The sequence below is a fragment of the Tachypleus tridentatus genome, chromosome 13 (assembly GCF_004210375.1).
Source record: "Tachypleus tridentatus isolate NWPU-2018 chromosome 13, ASM421037v1, whole genome shotgun sequence".
In the NCBI taxonomy this organism is placed as follows: Eukaryota; Metazoa; Arthropoda; class Merostomata; order Xiphosura; family Limulidae; genus Tachypleus; species Tachypleus tridentatus.
Genome location: NC_134837.1, coordinates 105931042 through 105952811, shown reverse-complemented (window position 1 = coordinate 105952811; position 21770 = coordinate 105931042). Strand labels below are relative to the sequence as shown.

The window sequence follows — 21770 nt, the reverse complement described above, 5'->3', positions numbered from 1 at the left end:
TCAAGTTTGTTTACGGGGTTAATGATTTATTGTTCTCATTTTACTAAGATTCATTCTTCACATGCATGATGCTTCGAAAATGACTTCCCTTCACTAAAAGCAGTTTGTAACAATGGTACAAGATTAAACCAGTTTGTAAAATTTTAATTCAAATGGAAAGTTAGAAAAAATATAAACAAACTTCATATATTTTATTGAGATACTTCAGTACCATTATGGAATTAATACGTGGATTTTTTTTTTTATCGAGTACATTTTATATATCCAAGCCAATAATGTGAAAATCGGTCTGAAATTTAAATCGGTTGTATCACGAGCTATTGCCATTTATAAATAGAATTGACAAGTGTGGTACACAGACGGGCTACCCTTCCTATGTACAACTTTACACTTAAGTTTAATATTTTCACCTATATCTAGTTGTTTAACATTTGCCTGGAATAAGTAAAAGAAGTGATTTATTTCGAACAAGATAAGCATACAAGCAACACAAAAAAACACACTCTTCAACGTGTTCAAAATCATTTTATTGCACTTAACCGTGTTTTGTTTAGCTACTCTTGGCACTGTTTAGAAGATTTCACATTCTGTAAAGCACGTGGTTTCTTATGAGCAAGTTCAGGTGTAAGAGTTAAATTTTAAAACAAGTTCCGTGCACGTGTTTTGTGTCTGGTGACATGAGAACAAAGTGATTAACGTTATTAAATATCCTTTCGTAATAGCAAGAACTATTAAAATTTGTTTTAAACTACATAAAAACACGCACGATGTATTTTCGTCACCAGTTTCATTCCAGTACAACATGATAGTGAGTGATCGACTTTCTGGAAAGTTTGAACACAGAAACGAAGGGCAGAGGTTAAAAATAATGCAATTTTTAGTAAATATTCAAAAACTTTTAGGACTAGAAGGGATACTATTAAGAACTGACAAATGGATACTCAGAAATTACGTGGAAACTTTTTGTTTATAAAAATGTTTGCGGTATTTAGGTGATAATATAGTAATATTAATAGGAATATATTAACTATTTATAACTCGTATTTTAACAATAATATATTAATAGCGCTACATGGATTACTTATAGTTGATATTAAGTTATATTAATAAGGATACAAAGTATAATAAATTACCAAATATTTACAACAGATGCAAAACTGTTTTCCAGGTACTATCAATGTGACTGTGTATTGTGTTAATAATGGATATCTGTGATCTTTCAAAATATTAATGCGTAGGTATGAGGTATTTATAAAGGGTAAATACCTTGGAAACTATAAGAAATAAAAGGATTACAAGAAGTTCATTACAAAGTAGCAATGGATGATTACAAAAACTAAAATGTTGATATGAGATTGCTTTGGAGAATTTCGGGAAATCGCACAGCTATAATATAAAGTGCTAAGCGTGCTTGCTTCAGTTTAAGCCTATCACACGGCACCATCTGCAAACGAAAGCTTTTAACTTCGTAAAATATTATACCTTGACGTAGTGAAGTGGAGAGGTTTGCATTAGTGATTCGAAAACGTTATTGTAGCGAGAGTATAATTTGTAAACAGTAAGTGATCGATTTATTACGCTACTTAATGAGCATAATAAACGTATCAGAGGTACTTTATTCTAGCATAGCAGCTGATACTACAAACTAAAAACAAGTTTCTATATGTTTTCTACGCAAAAGCAAACGAACAAAAAAACGAGCTTTGCACTTAACTTGTGATGACCCATGGATACCGAAACAACCTGATATCAAAGTGGAATTATCAATGTTATTTTATTCTGAGGAAAGAAAAGGGACTATGGGGTGGTTGTTGTTTTATAGAGAAAGTCGTCATAAATGTATTTTTCTCGTTTGTTACATATGTATATAATATTTACAGTATCTTCAATGCTAAAAAACATGAAAACCAAAAGGCTTCGAAACATTTGTTAGAGTCTCTAATTTTTGACCACTGTATTTGTGACAGTATCTTGTAATAGATGATGCTTATCTCCCCATTAAATATTTGTAAGTTGTATCTTGACATGGAATGAAAAAAAGCGCTTATCTAGTCACTATACTGATACACAGCCCATAAAGATGACTTCGAGTTACTTAAGTCAGTCCACTAATATAATTTAAAAACCCAGAGCGTATGTCGTAGCCACCAGAAGGAAGTAATCGTTTGCAGAAATGATTGTTATGCCAACCTACGTGATATAAAATGTCGAACAATATATTTAAACTGCGCTCTTTTCTACTCTAACGGCTGAATTATAGTAATATTATCTATACATTTCTAACATAGTAGTATATGATGTAGCGAATTTTCATCTTCCATATACCCGTTTTTAATCACATACCGTACTGACCATTTAATTATCCTGTCCACATTGAGGACTCGGCCCTCAACAGTCTTCTGCCACTTCTTCTATACCATAGTCTTATGTAGTTTTTTTTTTAACTATCACAGGTTCTATGTCAAGATAATTTTCGAATTCCTCAGTTACAGACTTTGTCAAAGGCAGATTTTTCTGAATGTTGTTCACTGGGCAACTGATGTGCTTTTTAGACTTAGCAACTCGTTACCAAAGCAACACATTCAATAGCAGTAGTTATTCAGAGGATGCTCCGGATGAAAGTTTAAAACTAGAATACACATTTCTTTACAATTAGCATAACTCTGGATTAACCCTCACTTTCAAGAATCATCTTTTTGGAACAAAGTTATTACATAGTCTGCTGATTAGGATCTCACTGTAGATGGCGTTGATTGTGCCTTCAACGTGATAACGAATTTTCTTTTTTGTTGGATTTCCCCATCGTCGAATTTCTCTTGTGGAATCGTTTACTTCAACCACCTAACAAAAACAAAAAAACACGAAATTAGTCGTTATGTTTAGGTCACAAACACAACTTTCTAATGTTATGTTTTCAATCGAAATGTTTAAATCATGTAATCTTTTTAAAAAAATAACTTTTTTAATGTTTAAACTAAATTATCTGTGATTCACACAACACTCAATTTTAGGCTAATTGAAAGAAGGGTACAGGATATGAGATTAATATTGGTGATACTCACAAAACAACAATCAACAATAAGATGATGCAAAGATGGGCAGTTTGTGTGGCATAACATTACAGTAAAAATGATGATAATTGTATGCAAATTTATATAGTTACTAACCCTATAATACAGGCTTCAAAGTATAAAGAATATGAGAACACTTCCTCACGCAATTGCTAGCGGGGACTTCTATTCAATATCCTAATAGGCCTAGTTTATCAGTGTTTTGAACATAGTTTTGTATTATTGCATTCCGAGCTGACCCAATGAGCTCCGGTATTAAGTGAAACTCCTCGTTGGCAGTGGTGTGCGGCGTAAAGGATGTGCTGTTGAGATGTTATAATGTCCATCTTACTTACAAACCCGTTGTACAGGGTTAGTGAAGAATATTATTTTAAACAATTACACTATGTAACAAAATTTTTACTTTTTCTTGTTCTTGGGCGGAAAGTGTTATTTTCCAACTGCTTATGCCTAAAGTAAATGAAAGACCTATTTTTTTCTTCAAACTTTGCTTTTGTAACCTGAGAGCGTATAACGAAAACTACTCACTTCTAAATATTTTTGTATAACTTTAGTATAAATACATGTAAATCTTGATTCATGTGTTGTTTTATTCAGACCTTACGTAAATGAAAATGTGCAAATTTGCCCGTTTTTGCATAGAAAATAGGTTAATTTCTGAATTTCATTATCCAGGTTACAAAAGCAAAGTTGGAAGGGAATAATGGCTATTTTCTGTACTTTTACAACATAAGCAATTAAGAAATAACACATACTATCCAGGAACAAAATTTGTGTTACATAGTGTTATTATTAGTCGAATTATGGTTCGTAAAAGTAGACCTCCATCAGTAGATATATATTCACTGGAAACAGGCGGTATACATCAAAACATCTGGTGATAGTAACATAACAGACGATACTGTTTAGAAGCTGTCGAGTATTTTATTTTAGTGACACAAAAACGCAAAACGTTTAAACTTTAATCAGTTAAACATTTAATGTCAGTGATATAAAAACGGGCGATAGTAACACGTGAACTGGATAAACTATACAATAAGAAATGAAGGATGAGGTTAGAAAAATCGCAATTTTTTATCAATGAAACATTCGACGACAATAAATAACAAACCACAAAAGTTTATGAAATCATTAAAACATTTCTTGTCAAAGTGGTAGAATATTTGTTAACATGCAAGATGAACAGTATATGAAACTGAATAATATTCAACAGAACTCCATCGGTCAATTTTTTTCGTTCTTTTTAATATTTATTTTCAGCTACATTAGGACGTTGTTCCTTTTTGTAGATATTTTCAAAACAACAACTGTTCGTGCCTACTTACCTTGTGAAAGTGGCACGCGCATTTTCCCTGCAAGAAGTCCTTATATCGGGCTACAGTGACGTTAAAAGTGTCGATAACTTCAAAACTGTAGTGTTTAGCAAAGTCTGCTAAGCCTAAATTATGATAAACTAGCTTTTGGTGTTCTGTCTGTAAAAGTAAAAAGAAATTAACTGAAGTACTTAATAAACGCCTGTTTTCTTAACTTATTATTATCGTAGAAAATGTCAAAGCACATGTTAACTTTACGTTTAACTCTTGTTTAGAGTTGTAATGTCTATAAAACTACAAATATGATCTTGCTTTTAAGATGCGTACAGTTTATAACGCTAAAATCGAGGGTTCGATTCCCCTCAGTGGATACAGCAGAAAACACGCAAATTTAGGTATTTATTCGTATTAAAACTTTTAAAATATAATCACCCAGAGTGTGATTTAAATTCTTATAACTTATTTATAGTGAAGATTAAAGTATTTATATTGGTTCGTAATTTCACAGATGGTGACGTTTAGAATTGAAAGAGCATCTCCCTTTTTAAGCAGTTTTCATTCCAGTAGCGCCATCTTGATCAACCCACATTTAAAACAAAACTCGCTACTATTCATGTGTCCGATTAAAGTTTGGTACATACATATATTCTGACGGCTTCTTAGCTTTCTACTATTTAAGTGAATTAATTCTCGTATTATGCCAAAACGTCACCAAAAATGTGTATTTTGATAGGCGATACAATGTTATATGCACATCGTTGTTTTAAGCTGTATGTACGTTATAAGAGCAACAGTCAATCCTTTCGCGTGAATGATGGATGGGAAGGTGCTGCTGCCTGAGTGCCTTCTATCTGACCAGTAATTGAAAATTCAAAATGAGTAGTTTTTCTATAAATACAAAAATTCCACTATGATGCAAATATTCCAAAAGATGACGTGTCTTACCAAGAAAAATATTGTTTTATAAGATGACATTAACTCATGAATTAAAGCGGATAAGCTAAGACTATTACTCGATTATTCGTTTATTTATCTACTAAATAAAAAATTGTGTATCGTTTTTAGAGAGTCACGTGTATTATTATGCTATCTAACGCAATCACGTTATCCCGTTAGTGATGTCAGTGATATTGTCACAAAAATGTTGGCAGGCTTACTGTAGTGAGACTGTGAATCTCGTCCACTGGCTGATGGAACCCTGCACCTAAGGTTTTCATCACTAGTCTTATTCCTTGTAGTCTTTCTCTGTATCAGAACAAAAAATAAGGATATACACCCTGGTGGTTTCAAGAACTACCTTCAAAACTACTGAAACCTTAATAGTTTCTCACCAAATTTGTCAGTTTAAGTTTTCATGTCATTTAGGTTTCGGTAAATAGACTGAAGTTTCTTATTACGTAACTTTGCTAGATAATTAAATATTACTGCCTAGTGTTCTATTATGAGATTAAAATTACTTAAAACGCGTGGAGTAGAGGTTGACAAACATATTATTTTTCTACATACTAATATATTAACAATCTACAATGTTGTTAGTAAGATATATATCAAATTATTCATGTTGTTTACGATACGAAACTGAATTAAATAACTTGTTTGGATAATAAGTTGTTTCGTTGAATAAAGAATGTATAATCGTTATACAGAGTTGTGTGTTCAAATAAGCGAAATAGGCTGGTTTAAATTACAGTTATGCAAGGAGTAAACTAGAGGATGTCCCAGAAATCTGTTACCACACAGTAACATTAAGGAAACTAACGTTGATTTCCATATTGTTTTATTGATTGTTTCTGTAGTGGTACTGAGTATTGATGAATGTACAGAGGAAATACGGATAGATCGAATCCAGTACTGTATCGATTTTGAAGGCAAACATTTTTCAGTACCTACTGCAAACGTGTAAAAAAAAAAACAACCAAAAACATTCAGCGTTTGGTAAATGACTTACTGGGCCTGGTCTGGTGGTCAAGGCGCTCAACTTGCAACCTGCAGGTCACTGGTTCGAATCCTGCCACCGACTATGCACTTTCAGCCGTGCGGATGTTATACTGTTGATCAGTCCCACTTTTCGTTGGGTAAAATTGGACCATGAGATAGCGGTGGATAGTGTTGAATAACTGCTTTCATTTAGTCTATTGTTTAAAAAATTAAGGACAGCTAGCGCAGATAATTTTCTAGAAGTTATACTAGATCTTAAACGAGCAGTTGAGTCAACTTCTGGGACACCTTACATGTAGCTGACCAAATTAATAAAATAAAATATCTTGACGACAAACCAGATGGGCTGGTCAAAGTAGTAATGAATTATATAGCCAAACTAGATGTTTACAGGCCATTTTACTTTAGGGTTAGATAAAACTAGCCGATATAACATTGAGTTGTATTCTTGAATACAGTATAAAGCTTGTTCGCGTAGTTACAAGTTATTGTTCAAGAGAGCACGAAAGCTGATTGATTTAATAACGATGTACGTCATCAATAAATCAAATGGGTTCATATAATGACGAGACATATGATCAAATAAAGCATCAGGGCTATTTAAACTAGCAACGAGGTACATAGGAAAATGTATTGTGTAGCTTGATCAATCTGGCAAATTTCACATGCTTTTCGTCTTACCGTTCATTATACACAGTGTATTAATAAACGAATAGACATACACTTCAGAATGCCGTTTGTGTTAAATAAACAACAATAAATACGGTTACACATCGTATGCATAGGAGCTGAAATATGGACTTATGGGATTACACAAAGCCAATATAGATGGTTGTTTGGAGCACTTCTGAAGGGAACGATCAAGGGTGTGTGTCACACATGACCAAAAGGGTCTTCGCGACACAGTAATTGCATTATCACTTCACTGTAGACTGTAATATTGAATGTCGTCTTGCCGATTTTGATCGCCGAACTATACGAATAGAGACAATACAGCCAAATCTTGGAATACTTCCATTTGTAGCATGGTCTTTTGTATCTAATGGTCTGTATCAAACTGTGCTTATATTTGTAAGTCTGAGTTATTTTCATATGACGTAACAAAGATGATTGATTTTTATCCTCAGACACGCTTAGTTACTTTCTGGTAGGCTGTGTCATACCTATTTTTAAATGAAGCGACCATGAGCATAATATTTTAAACGCCATATTCATTTATCCTTTAAAACAATGTACTAAATCTATACCGAGGGAAGAAACAAAACATTAAAGTATTCATAGTACTTGCCCTCTTAAAGCACGCATCAACATGTGTAGATGTTGAGTAGCTAGCCAATGGACGCCACCTACGATCAGTACAGTGTCGGTGTTATTCTTCAAAGGCTTGGAACTGAAATCAGCCGTATCAAAATGTTTAATAATTTACTGGTCAAAGTACAATGGCGTTTCGTAGCAGTTTAATATAAACTGGATACATTTTAAATAACAAACATTTAATGAGTATAGTCAGGAATCTTGATTTGACAACAGTAATGGACATAGTTTTAACTTTAAAAATGAACAGTCTTCTATGTGTTACGAATGTTAAGAATTAACACGTGCATTGCTAACAGAGCTGTTCTGAGGGATTTTGTGTGCGAGGTAAGAGCTTACCGTTGCAAAAGCTGATAGAGGGTTTTATCGAACACTGGTCTTTGATTGGTCGGTAACCAGAATTGAGGATAGTAAGCGAAACTAACAGTTGTCTGACCATTGTTCAAGTTGTTGTACACTCGTATATCGTGCGTCTTGTCCCATTCTGTTAGGGTTCCGTTCACACGTTCCATGACGTAATGCATCATCCCTCTATTGGTGGAGTCTCCGATAAAAAGCAACTGTTACAAATGACAAAAAATACTTAAAAACCCCTTAATTGGTTAAAAGTACTTATAATAATAGTGGTTGAAGGGGCTAAAAACATACAAAAAGTTTGGTTGTTGTTAAGCACAATGAGCTATCTGTTTGGAAGGGGTTGTGTAACTGAGTGTCGGAATGTAGAGGGCGGTGTTAGATGTTTGAATATATAATTTTATTTAACCCCTTCCAAACATGTGGTCAGCTTCCGGTCAATGGGCTATCTGTGCTCTGCCCTCAACGGTTAGTTATTGAAGCCTGATTTATAACGTCTTAAACCTACAGTCTTATCGCTAACCTACTTAGTAAGACAAGGAGCTCTACATCATTAACCCGAAGTGATAAACTAAAACTTGATGTATTAATATTTTAACCATTGGAGAGTAACGTTTTAAGTTTGAAAAAACATGTATATTTCTATTTTGACAAAAGATATGAAATATATATTGATAAATAACACAAGTCTCGGGTCATGAAAAAACACACACAAAAAACGAAGCTTCCAAGGATAAAACGAAAATCACTCGGGTTTACAAAAAAACACAACAAAACGTGAATTCCTTTTAAGATGCATATTTAATGTTACAATAACTAATGGTATTGTTTAATAAGTCAGCTTCAGTTAATGTATTAGGTGTAAGTGGAAATGATCGCACTGGAATAACTAACAAAATATTTAAGTTTGCTGATGACATTAAGATTTTCAGGGTGGCTAACTGTACCAGAGATACTACAGACTTGCAGGAATAACTCCTCGTGATGAATTCAAAGTAGCATGAGGTATAACCTCAATAGGTACATGTAAATCCTCAATTGCCATTGAATGCAATGGTATTAGGTGTAAGTGGAAATGATCGCACTGGAATAACTAACAAAATATTTAAGTTTGCTGATGACATTAAGATTTTCAGGGTGGCTAACTGTACCAGAGATACTACAGACTTGCAGGAATAACTCCTCGTGATGAATTCAAAGTAGCATGAGGTATAACCTCAATAGGTACATGTAAATCCTCAATTGCCATTGAATGCAAGAGAAGTTCACTGTGTTGAGATGTGGATGTTTCCACCAATATGTTACCAGGTCGAAGCTTCTTTACTGACTTTGGAGAGCCAGCAAGCCCTTCTACTCCCTTCTGAAAAAGAATGTAGGATAAGAAAATGGGGTACAACAGGTGGTACGGATGGTGAGGACTGCTGCTCAGGATCTTCAAGACGTGGTCGTTTACCTATAGACTGATTTTTCACTATTTTATTAAGATTTGTAATTGGAGTATCCATAATAAAAAAGGGAAATTTCGGTGCCCACTGACCCCACCCACCACGAAGCCCGATGAGTGGATGAACCACATTGTCAAACAAGGACATTGCAGCAACGCCAGGGTTTCGTGAGCATTATACCCAAACACCAGCATCAGATACAATGTGAACAACACCTGTTGAGAACATACAGCACTGGTTCTTGGTTGACCCTAGCCCAAGTGGACTAGCCGACTGACCCAAGGAGGGCCGCCCCAAGGCCGCCCGTCTACAGAAGTTCAAGGCCAAAGTGGTGTGTCAGGGTTGGACCCCTCAACCACCAGGGCCTTTTCCTCCCCCTCACAGGTCGCCACGCACGGCAAACACGTGGGAGGATGTTTAAATCCCAAAGGAGGTATACTGAAAGAACAGAACATTCCCTGGGAGGTCCTCTCACCACGTACAGGAATCCACACCGAGGGGATATTTGTTATGGTCAAAAATCACTTAAATCATCTAAACAGTGTATTGCCATTAGCAACAGGGCTAGCAAGATTTTGGATAGCATCTATAAAAATAATGAATACAGGATAAGGGATGTTATTGTTCAACTATACATATCATTTGTAAAGCCTCATTTAGAGTGTTGTGTACAGTTTGGACTTCCTTTCCGAAGAAGGTCATTGAATTGTTGAAAAGATTCAGAGTAGAGCCACTAGGATGGTACGTGGAATGATGGGATTGTCTTATGAGGAGAAACTAAAATCTAATATTTTTTTTTTATGGAGAGGAAAAAGTGTCAGAGGGAATTTGACTGAGGTGTTTAAGATTATTAAGAGCTGATAATCTAGATCCATGAAACGATTGTGTGTTTAGCAGTGAAAACAATAGGACGAGGGTTCATAAAATAAATTTTGGCAGCGCAGGAACCGTTTTGCAATTTAGATAGTATTACTTTTCAAACAGGGCTATTTGCTTTTGGAATAAGCGGTTTTCAAGGATGGTTGGAGGTAGAATATTTAACAGAGTTCGAGAAAAGAATTGATGAATATACGAGTAGTAAGGATGGTTATAGTTGGGAGCTGGAAGGGACATTCTTTATGGGCTAATAAGCTCCTTTTTGCCCTTTTAAAATTTTAAGAATTTAGCTTTTTCTCTCAAAAATGGATTTCTTTCCCCTCTTAATTGGATACTATATCGTGAAATCGAGAATTCAAGGAAATTCATAGTATTGTACTTTTACAGAAGACTGTATTCTTACATCATGCTGTTTCAGCATTAAAAGTAAGAAACTGGGCAACAGTGTTACACTGAGACGTTTATTCTCATTTGTTAGGTAGGCGTAACTTCCGATGAAATATAAACAAATCAATAGTTCAGTTTGTCATCAGAAGTTGATACTCAACGAACCTTTATAATATGCATGCTAATTTACAGACTGAAGTATCAGCGCTTAAACAATTACATCTCTAGAAAAGAAAAAAAAATCTTGTTTGTTAAATTACTAATTGGTTTGTTAGGTTAGGAAAACGCGTAGATCTTTTAGGTCGTAAGGTTAGGAAAAACCAATAGAACTCTAAGGATGTAAAGTTAGGTAAACCCATAGAACTTTTGAAATGTAAGGTTATTGGTTTGTTAGGTTTAAACAGATTTATCAGTAGGTGCTAAAGGTGTGTGCTAAGACCCTCGATGTAGGGGTCCCCGAACTCTAAAAATGTTCATAAACGTATTTTATATTTTATGAAACATATATAATGACATATTATTATTATTTATTTTTCATTTATTAACAAAGAACAATATATATATATATATATATACACCTTCACCCACAGATTTAGTCTAAACGCAGTTCATACATTAATCATTTCACCTCTGATAAACGAGTTTTATTCGTTCAAACATCGCGATATTGCTTATTTTCCATCCCCTAAATCACGTTAAAGATCAGCCTTCGGGCTAATTAAAAATTAAAGATCTTTGAAAGAACAGAATTTTGTATTTGAACAATTTAAACAATTCACAACGTAATTTTTCATTTTAGTAGGTTGCAAACCCTTTAAAAATTTTGCTTGCATATCAAAACATTTTTGTGTCCCATGAAATAATAGTCACAGAAAAAGATAAATATCTTCAATTCTTGTACATTTAGTAAAAATAAATATAAATATTTCTTACAAAAATTAAAATGTTTAATATGATGTTGCCCTCCAGTGGTACGGCGATAAGTCAGCGGGCTTATGCCGTTAGAAACCGGGTTTCGATGCATGTGGTAGGCAACATCATAAATAGGCCTTCGTGTAGTTTTTCAAAAGTTTTTTTAAATTCCACATTTTATCACCCTATGACTTGGATGTTATTAGCCTTTGTATGCTTCCAATTTTTAAATAGTGTATATGAATTGTGAAAATTTAAACACACAACCATATTTATTTCCAAAAATTGCATTTCAAAATGTTAGGAAGTCTATACAATACACTTGAGCAGAGTCGTTACTGTTTAAGGTTGCAAGTTTAATACTCTTCGCACGCATATCAGTTAGCTAGCTTTTGGAAGTGAACATAACTACTGTAAGCGCCTTAAGGAGCAAAATTTAGCAAACACAGGTATTTAGGAAATTTTTTAAGTTTTTTTTTTTTAATCACACTGCGCAATAAAAAAGTGAAAATGGTCCACCAGTTTGCCGCAGAAACAAAAATGAAAACAGAGTGGTATAACTTTTCGTTTCCTGTGACACCATTCTGCCAAATATGAAGGAATTAGCTCATTTGAAGGTATAATTACGAAAGATATTTTGATGGTAGAAACACTTTAAAAAATGGTGTCGATTCGTTTGAAAATGGTCCCCTGCTGGTTCAGCAGTAAGGCACGGATTTATACCGCTAAAATCATGGGTTCGATTCCCCTCGGTGGACTCAGCAGGTAGCCCGATATGGCTTTGTGATAAGAAAACACACACATTTGAAAATGAAGCCAAATGCTTTATCCATCAGTGATGACAAAAATATTTTACGAAAGAAAAAGTCGATAAAAAAACAACGCACAGAAACGGAAAGTATTCTTTTAAAATATTAACACTGAAATATTGTTAACAGGAACACACTGATTCATTTCTAGTGTTTTCTTTGAAATTTGTGGTCGACCAGTTACAGAAATTGACAAAAGAATTGAAAGTTAGTGATGTTACATTTTAAAATATTTAGTTTTTCAATAAAAAAAGAAAAACACGAATATTAGTAAAAAAATTATCTAATTTATATGTGAATGATATATATACAATCACTTAGAGAAGAAACAGCATATTTTTTAGAATTTTGCGAAGAAAATGTTTGTTGCCCAGATGACATAATTTACCATCGAGGGGATTACATTCGAAACTTCCAAACGTAGCAACTGTGCTGAGTCTTTTCCTCTTAACAATACTACCAATGAAGTTATTTTCTGTGTTATAAAGAGTAAAGAAATATTTACGGAACACAGTATCTTCTCTCTAACTTCTAAAAACTAGGAATTAGAGCAAGTGTAAATTGTTGGCCAGTTTTCAAATTAAAAAGTCAGAAAAGTTTTGATGTTAGGGAGGTATTTATTTTTTTTTGATTCTATATCATTATGTATATCTTAGTTACGAATTCACACTACTATGAATTATCCAAATGACTGTTAGGTTACAGTTAAGAATGACAAGAATTAATTGATAATTTAGAAATAATTTATTTTCTGAAGATTATTTTTTTTTACTGTTAATTCACACGTTTTACCTTCCACGCTTCAAATTCAGAGTTGTAAAGTATTCCATCCTTTGGCGGGTTCTTTTGGATTATTTGTTTAAAATAATAGACGTTTTGTCCACGTAACAATAATAAATTAATTTCGTTAACATTTGCTACAGCCATGCTTAACTTCATACAAAACCTTTCAACAGAATCTCCGACACTAGTGTAGGCCTAATACACTAATAACGTTTAACAGATATTTGATTAATTAATAACAAACCTGATTCACTTACTGATTATCTGACAGAAGCACTAACTATTACTGAACTGAATAACTTTCCTCGATCAATAATTTAATATTTTGTAGATCAAGAACTACTCAATTATTTCAGTATTTATTACTGAGCTCCCTCTTCTACCAACGAGATGAAGTTTTTAGATCATCAAGTTAGGAGCTCCCTCTGGTAAACAACTAAGTTCTAGCACAGAAAATATGAAGTTCAACAATATGTAATGATTTTGATTAATGCCAAATCCAGAAAGTTTAAAACATTTAAAGTAATTCATATGTAAAAACGGCTCGTTTGGGTTGAGAAAATTATTTACGTAGAGGAGCGACAAGGTTTCGACTTTCTTCGGTCATCGTCAGGTTCACAAAGAAAGAAAGAGGTAACTGACCGGAAGCTGACCACATGTTTGAAAGGGGTTGTGTAACTTAGTGTCGGAATGTAGGGGGCGTGCTTAGATGTTTGAATACATAAGTTTATATTATTTATTTTATTATTTTTCAATATAGGTATAAAGGTGTTCCTTTGTATTGGTTTATTTTGGGCTTGAATTGTATAAGTAAGGCTTCTTTAATTTTGCGTTTGTTTATGTTTGTTTCTTTATTTAGTATTTGAGTGTTTTCTATGGTTATGTTGTGTTTATTTGACTTGCAGTGTTCGAAAATGTAAAAAAAATTTTCTAAACCCAAACGAGCCGTTTTTACATATTTTTTTTCTGTACAAGTGGGTTTTCTCCACATCACTGATTTAAAATAATTTGTTTGTCTTATTTTTCATTTTTCCATACGTTTATGTTATAGTTGTTTTTATAACGTTATAAGTCCTAAAGTTCTTACTTCTCGTACTTTTGTTTCACATATTATGACGTATCGAATGAGAACGTGATGATGATAATTTCATAGTGCTTAAGCACCCCAACCCCCCAGCGGTATATCTGCGGACTCACACCGCTAGAAACCGGCTTTCAACACCTGTGGTGAGCATGAGCACAGATAGCTCATTGTGTAGCTTTATGATCAATTCTAAACAAACAACCAAAAATAGTGCTTAATAACAGAATTTAAAGTGAAATTATTATGAAACATCTCTCTCACAGTAGATTATTTGTTCACTCATTTTATGAGAAGATAAGAACTGTGTATATGGTATGAAACCAGGGAAAGTAGCTATTTACCTTTTTCTTAGCAAGGCACTGAGATAAGAGATCACGTGACAACAAAGGATGACGACAACGATATGGGTTCCATACTGCTTCCTGCCAAAAACAACTACGTCGATTACTGCACGATCCACATGGCAAAACCCATCGCCCTAAAATAAACCAAAAACAATCGTAAGCAAAATATAAGGATTTTCAGTATTCAGGTAGTTATTGTTGGTAAACCTTGAAGACTATACACTTTGGGTAGGCACTCTCTTCGGTAAGGTGGTTAAAGTGCCAAGAACAATTCAATTTTAAGCCACATGACAGAAAACGTGGTCTGTTTCCTTATATTTAGTACAACACAACACTTGTAGATGCATTTACACTTATATTTAAATGTTTATAAAAGATTTAATGTTAACCTAATCAAACAGTTGCTTTAATAATGAAATCGTATAGAGAAAAAACAAAAACGGTTGAAGGCGCAATATTTGCTTTAAGATAGTTTTGAGCTCGACACTATATTCATGTATAAAACTACAAACATAGTAGATACACTGATCAGATGTTCATTGAAATGTCTGTGTAAGTTGAACTTTTGAAGAATAAAACCCACGTTTCGACGGATATGAAAGAATTTTTGCCATTCTGTCTTGAAAAGATAATTCATATTTAGCTTTTTACTTACCCCGTGGCCCAACATGGCCAGGTGGTTAAGGCACTCGATTTGTAATCTGAGGGTTGCTTGTTTGAATGCCCGCCACACCAAACATACTCGCTCTTTCAGCCGTGGGGACGTTATATTGTGACGGTAAATTCCATTATTCGTTGGTAAGAGTCACCCAAGAGTTGAGGATAGCTACCTTCCTTCTAGTCTTACATTACTAAATTAAGGACGGCTAGTGCAAATAGCCCTCGAGTCGCTTTGGACTAAATTAAAAACAAACCAAACCTTACCTAATTATGATCTGACGGACTATACAAATAAAGCAGCTAATCAGCATTACCCTCAGCTAGCTTGAGGGATACTTCTGTCTACATAATATTGGGGTTTGATCGTCATTCTCACAGAGTACCGACGGCCCCAAAGACGAAATGCTTTTATATAGCAACAGTCCGCAAACCACGAACCCTGATCCACAGTTAGGGTGCGCTAACTACATGACCATACCCGACCCACCGAATATTTAATTCCTCACAATTTTCTATATGATTCTTGGGTTTGTCTTCATGAGAAATAGTTTGATAAGGTGACATCTATAGAAGTGTCAACTTTTTTACTTCCAGGTTAATTATTCGACACAACAGTAAAGTCTCATATCATGTGAGCCGGGCATGGCCAAGTGTGTTAAGGCGTGCGACTCGTAATCTGAGGGTCGCGGGTTCGCATCCCTTCGCGCTAAACATGCTCGCCCTTTCAGCCGTGGAAGCGTTATAACGTGACGGTCAATCCCACTATTCGTTGGTAAAAGAGTAGTCCAAGAGTTGGCGGTGGGTGGTGATGACTAGCTGCCTTCCCTCTAGTCTTACATTACTAAATTAGGGATGGCTAGCACGAGTAGCTTTGTGCGAAATTCAAAAAATGAAAACAAAAAATAAACATGTGTAAGTAATGGACTGTTGTTATTTAAGGCAGTGACAACTGTATTAGCATGAAGTAGCCTGCAACTGTGCCTCCTTTCGCGAATTGGTTGAAAATCACTGATTTATATTATTCTCGTCAATCTTTGTGATCAGCAAACAGAATATAGAAATCGGCATTTTAAAGATTAATATGTATTGAAATAACCTAAAAAAAAGTTTAAATTCGGATGTGAAAATAACAGAATGTTGTATAGTTGTAGTATGATAATAAAACTAGTTAAGAATCATTTCTTAAAATGTTAGTAAAAAATAAGGTAAATAGTTTTTAAAGCTTCACAAAATCTACAAAATGTAGACAGAGAAGTTTTAAATTTCGCGAAAAGCTACACGAGAGTTATATGCACTACGTGTCCTTAATTTAGCAGTGAAAGACTAGAGGGAAGGCAGCCTAGACAGCAACACTCGCCGCTATTCTTGGGTTACTCTCTCTGTTTTACCAACAGATAATTGGATTGACCGACATGTAGTGCCCCAAAGATGAAATGGCGAGCATCTTCGAGACTCAGATTGCGAGTTGAGCGTCCTGACGACCAGGTTAAGTCAGGCCCAAAAGGTCTAGCCCATTATCCATTAACTCTAGACAAAAAAAAAAAAATAACATTTAGCTTTGAATTTTCATAGAATTACACCTGCCTGGAGTTTTGTCGCGGTCAACTTTTCAACTTCTGTGCTGAGCCATTCAACGGGAAAGAATAATTTATAAGATCGCTCGACAACCTGGAGTGGTTAGCGTGCCGGGCTGTGGATCTAAGGTTCCGTGGTTCGTGCTTCGTTGCCGACGACAACAACAACAAAGTATTGTCATACGTTCTCTTGAGCCGTGGGTCTGTTGTAACAATGACAATGAAATTCCACTATTCAATCAAGATGAACTAAGTTGACAAGTGTATTTCCCTCTGGTCTATCATATCAAAATTATGGACGATTAGCGCAGATAGTCCTCAAGTAGCTTTGCGCAAAATTCAACCAGCAAGCAGTTGTAAACATGGATATCTTTCACTTCTTCCTAGTCTAACAAAACCACTATTTTGAAAGCCTCTTTCTTCCGTCAAATCAATATTCACGAGTCTATTTTTCTTTGGAAATGTATTCTACTTAAATAAACAACCGCATGATAATTGAACATTTTACTGCTTCTCTTTCTTTCTAAGAAATTAATGCAGTAAAACATTATATAGACAAATACTTACATACCTGGAGCATCACCTACGTCACAGGCCGGTAAATCTGCAGTTGTTTTCATTTGTGTGATCCAATCAGCTTGACGTTCTTTCTGGATACCGCAAGGCTCGTTAGAAAATACTTGAAGGTCGCATTCCTGCACAGAAAATAATACAAACAGTTTTTACAAGGAATCGAATGTTAAATGCTTTTAACAAATAATAAAGCGAATTTGAATAATAGTGGTGAATTTTAATTGTTTTCATTTTGCTTTTATAATAGCATCATACGTAGAAGAAATACAGACACAAATAGGATGTTTATATAATATATACTACGACAACGTATAAAGCCTTGTCTTCTTCTTTCGATTTTCCCTTATCAAGGTTTACTGGTTGAGGGGTGGAATTTTCCGAAAGCTGAATAAAACCGTGACGAGTGGTAAATCGAATGGGCTTCCCATTTACTTGGACCCGTCATGGCCAGGTGGTTAAGGCACTCGACTCGTAGTTCGAGGGTTACGGGTTCGAATCCCTATCCCACCAAACATGCTTGTCCTTTCAGCCGTGGGGGCGTTATAATGTTACAACCAATCCCACTATTCGTTGGTAAAAGAGTAGCCCAAGAGTTGGCGGTGGGTGGTGATGACTAGCTGCCTTCCCTCTAGTCTTACACTACTGCTAAATTAGGGACGGCTAGCGCAGATAGCCCTCGTGTAATTTTGCGCGAAATTAAAAACAAACTAAACCCATTTACTTTTAAGAACACAAATAATATGTTATGCAATGTAATTTTATCGCAACAAGACAAAGCACTTAAATATATTCATGGTGTTTGATTGTATGATATAATTTAAGTAGCATTCTTGAGTACCATCTAAAGATTGGTTTCTTAAATGAAACGTATATTGTCCTGTCTCGGTGACTATTGAATGAAACCATTGACTCGACTAATCGAAGAAATCTTGTATGTCACTGTGATCTTCAACTATATTAATCTGTATACAAATCAAAACACTTCCGTGTTCGTAGCTTTTATGGCTACCGTGAACTGGAGGTTTTAATTATAAGTGTAACCAGGTTTCTTTGTGAAGAGATATTAAGAAATACAATAATTTATATGCTAAACATGCTTTAAAATAATAGCTAATAATAAAGGGCGTAGTGGCGACCACTGATTTTATTTAACCATACGTCTTTCATTCATTGTTATCACTGAATATAATTTAATTAGTATAAAGATAGAGCATATACTACATGAATTGCGAATAGACAGTTTAGTACATAAAAGCTGTATTTAAATAAACCTTTAAATCTTTGGCAATTACAGCTGCATTCAATAAAACACTGAGTAATTAAATTTTCGGACAGAGATCTTAAGCCTACTATTATTTTTAACAACTCGAAAATATACCGGTTGTCGTTGGAGCATGATCTTATTAAACGCAATGTATACTAACATTTAATATTTTAATTAATCTAGTGTCTTTGTTTTATGACAATCACATATCACTACAAACTGTTTGTATGTTCTGCTATTCAGTATAAGTATTTGTGGTAATGTTTTGTCATCTTACCACACGATTTTTTTAGGATACAGATTCGTAATGTTCGCTGCACGACAGGTCTGGTGTAATGAAGGGGCAGAGTTTATTCAAACCGCTCGAACTAACCCTAGTCCCCCATTTTTTTTTTTTAAATTGCAAAAGTTCTAGCTTGCTGCTGAAAACACCAACCTGCTTCAAGCTACACACTTGATGGGGGAAATCTGGGCTGAAGGGTGGTTCATCATGTGTGACTGGCAGACGATAAACCAACAAAGTGTAGGTGTTGACTACCCATGGTTCCGTATGAGAAGTATCCACAACGAAAAATGAAAGCTTGTTTGGACCCACTCCTAGCGTGTAATTGGTCGGTCTGCCAAAGAAAAAAAAACACAATATGGTAAATCATAACCTGCCATATTATGTTGGAACTCGGTAATAATAGAAAGAAGTAATGAGCATTTCAGTTTTGAGAATTTAAATGTGAAATAAGTATGTTTCATTTGTTGAAAAATAACAAAATGCAATTATTTATTCTGAATGGCCAGTAAAAACAGAACATACCTGGATGGTCCATATTTATCATCTATTCGTACTTCTGTTTGACAGTTCTGGCCAAACGCCCACACTCTCAGCAATAGCTGGCCGTAGGAGACGTTAGCAGTGTAATCCGATACGAGGGAAGAAAAAGATGGTGTTAGGGTTAACGGTGGTGACGTCGTTATCTGACCGATGTAAGGCATGGTTATTGGGTCTAAAAGGGTAAAGCAACACGGATTCTACTGGAACTTAAGTGCCTGCATTATCGTCATTATGTAAGAAGCATAAGACCATGCAAATCAAATTAGTTTAAATATTATACGCATGCGTAAATATCGTGGATATATTGCTCAACACGTACATAAACAAGGATTCACAAAAATACTTTTGACGAAATTAAATAAGTAATGTAATTTCTAGTAAATGGGTTTTTAATAATTGTTTAAACGTTTTTAGACAGAAGAGTGCCAAATAAGGCTTAGTAAGTGTGATGTTTTTTAATTATCAGAACAAATGGGAAAGCTGTTTTTTATGCTAAAAATTCACATGAATGATTTTAATACTGTTTTTTGTTTCATGGCAAAAGCAGAACACTTACCATTGCTGCACTTCCGGCCGACAAATTGGTCTAGAAGAGGCAAAAAAAAAAAAAAAACTCATTACTCATATTTATATACTTACCTATTACAGAAACATTGCCCCTTGAGTATTTAAATTTAAGTTTCCCCCGGAACCGGAAGTTAAACATATTACATATGGTTCTTTTACATAGCTTTCGTTTGGTTTTTGATTAGTTTTTAATATATTTTCTCTTCGTACTCTTCTACTGTGATAAGCTGAGAACATAAGGTCTCAACAAGTATTAGCAATAAATATTTTCTTCTTAAGGAACAAAACTTTTTCTGTTTAGCTTTGAGATGCATCTAACACTGAAATATAAATGAGTCCCTAGCTTTTTTTCATAAATTTCCACTTGAAGAAGCATGTTTACTAGTAGTGCGAAAGACTTAAGCTCTTGTCAGATGTTGAATGGACGGATCAATAAGTAATCAATTATTTACGTGTTTGCTACATTGGAATGTGAGAAAATTATTTAAATGCATATAAATATACTGACGCTGTCTTGAAGGCCATCGGCCAATGAAAGCATACCCGTTACAACAAACCAGCTTACTCCCTATTTTAACCATCAGTACGGAAGCTGGGAGTGATGTTATTCGGAAAAGTTGTGCTTCTTATTTGATCATTGACTTACAGGATTGACAAAAACACGAAGAAAATTATATATTAAAATAAAGGGTTATGTTTCGTTATACATCAAACACACCTGCTTTTAAAACAAGAAAGATTTTGTTCAAATTACAAACACAAAGAAATGGTATCGTCATTAAACAGTTTAAACTAAATATAATACAGGGTGGCCCGTAAGTCCCTACCCATTCATATGTTGTGTCTAACCAACGTTATAATACTAATGATGAGTTGAAGGCAGCTGTTACAGCGGCGTTTGGAACATTAACCCTGCTATGTTGAGGAAAATGTCTCCCAGAACATGGCGTCGCATAATATTATGCAGCAAGAATGAAGGACAGCACACAGATACTGGATACATAAGATATATGGACGGGTAGGGACTTACGGGCCACGCTGTAGGTTAATGGTAAAAACTGAAAATCAACAAACATTTTAAAAAGAGTAACAAAAGAAAGAAGAAATAGTTGTAAAATGTGAATTCTAATTTTATAGACGTCATAAGAAATGAACCACAGTAAAACTTACTCGATGACTGATATTTTCTTGATTTAGTCATGCTAATTTTTTTCTTTACAAAATGAAAAACCAAAACAGTCATATGTCATTAAATGCTCTAAGGTATGTAATCGTGTTTAGATATTCACTGATTGTGTTTTAGATGCATCATTATATGCTCTGTGTATTTTTACACAAGTCGGTGTGCATATATAAGTATGCCAGTATGAATTCCGATGAGTCAGTATATGGCCTGAGGAGTCACTGTACGAGTTAATACAAAAGAATTTATTGTTCTAACCTATGTAAATATCAGGACTCTCCTGAAGGTGGGACTCCTGCTGATCCGAAGGTTCGTTCATTAAGGACGACAAGTTCATCCCTCTCCTACAACAATAAAATTTAAGGAGTTTCTTAAACATCACAGAAAATACAACACAGTTAATCTGACTTTTGTTAAAATCCGACAAGTTGTTTATCTAAACTTAGTTTCATTAACACAGTTTTAGTAAGTTTTTCTTGCAATAGTTATTTTG

At 34.6% G+C, this 21770-nt stretch overlaps 1 protein-coding gene across 6 annotated transcripts in view; it reads right to left on the bottom strand.

Moving 5' to 3' along the window:
* Positions 1 to 505: 505 nt before the first annotated feature.
* The window catches only part of LOC143237598 (cadherin-like and PC-esterase domain-containing protein 1), a 275925-nt gene continuing 254660 nt past the window's right edge, over positions 506 to 21770 (bottom strand). For all 6 annotated transcript variants that reach the window (XM_076477036.1, XM_076477037.1, XM_076477035.1 and 3 more), the window contains 11 exons: positions 21536 to 21621; positions 20084 to 20113; positions 19510 to 19699; positions 19138 to 19318; positions 17436 to 17559; positions 14628 to 14764; positions 7976 to 8196; positions 7611 to 7712; positions 5542 to 5629; positions 4397 to 4543; positions 506 to 2841 (listed from right to left, as the gene is read on the bottom strand). In XM_076477036.1, the coding sequence (XP_076333151.1) occupies positions 2689 to 2841; positions 4397 to 4543; positions 5542 to 5629; positions 7611 to 7712; positions 7976 to 8196; positions 14628 to 14764; positions 17436 to 17559; positions 19138 to 19318; positions 19510 to 19699; positions 20084 to 20113; positions 21536 to 21621 (1459 nt within the window). In that variant the 3' untranslated portion in view covers positions 506 to 2688. The remainder of the gene's footprint in view (positions 2842 to 4396; positions 4544 to 5541; positions 5630 to 7610; positions 7713 to 7975; positions 8197 to 14627; positions 14765 to 17435; positions 17560 to 19137; positions 19319 to 19509; positions 19700 to 20083; positions 20114 to 21535; positions 21622 to 21770) is intronic.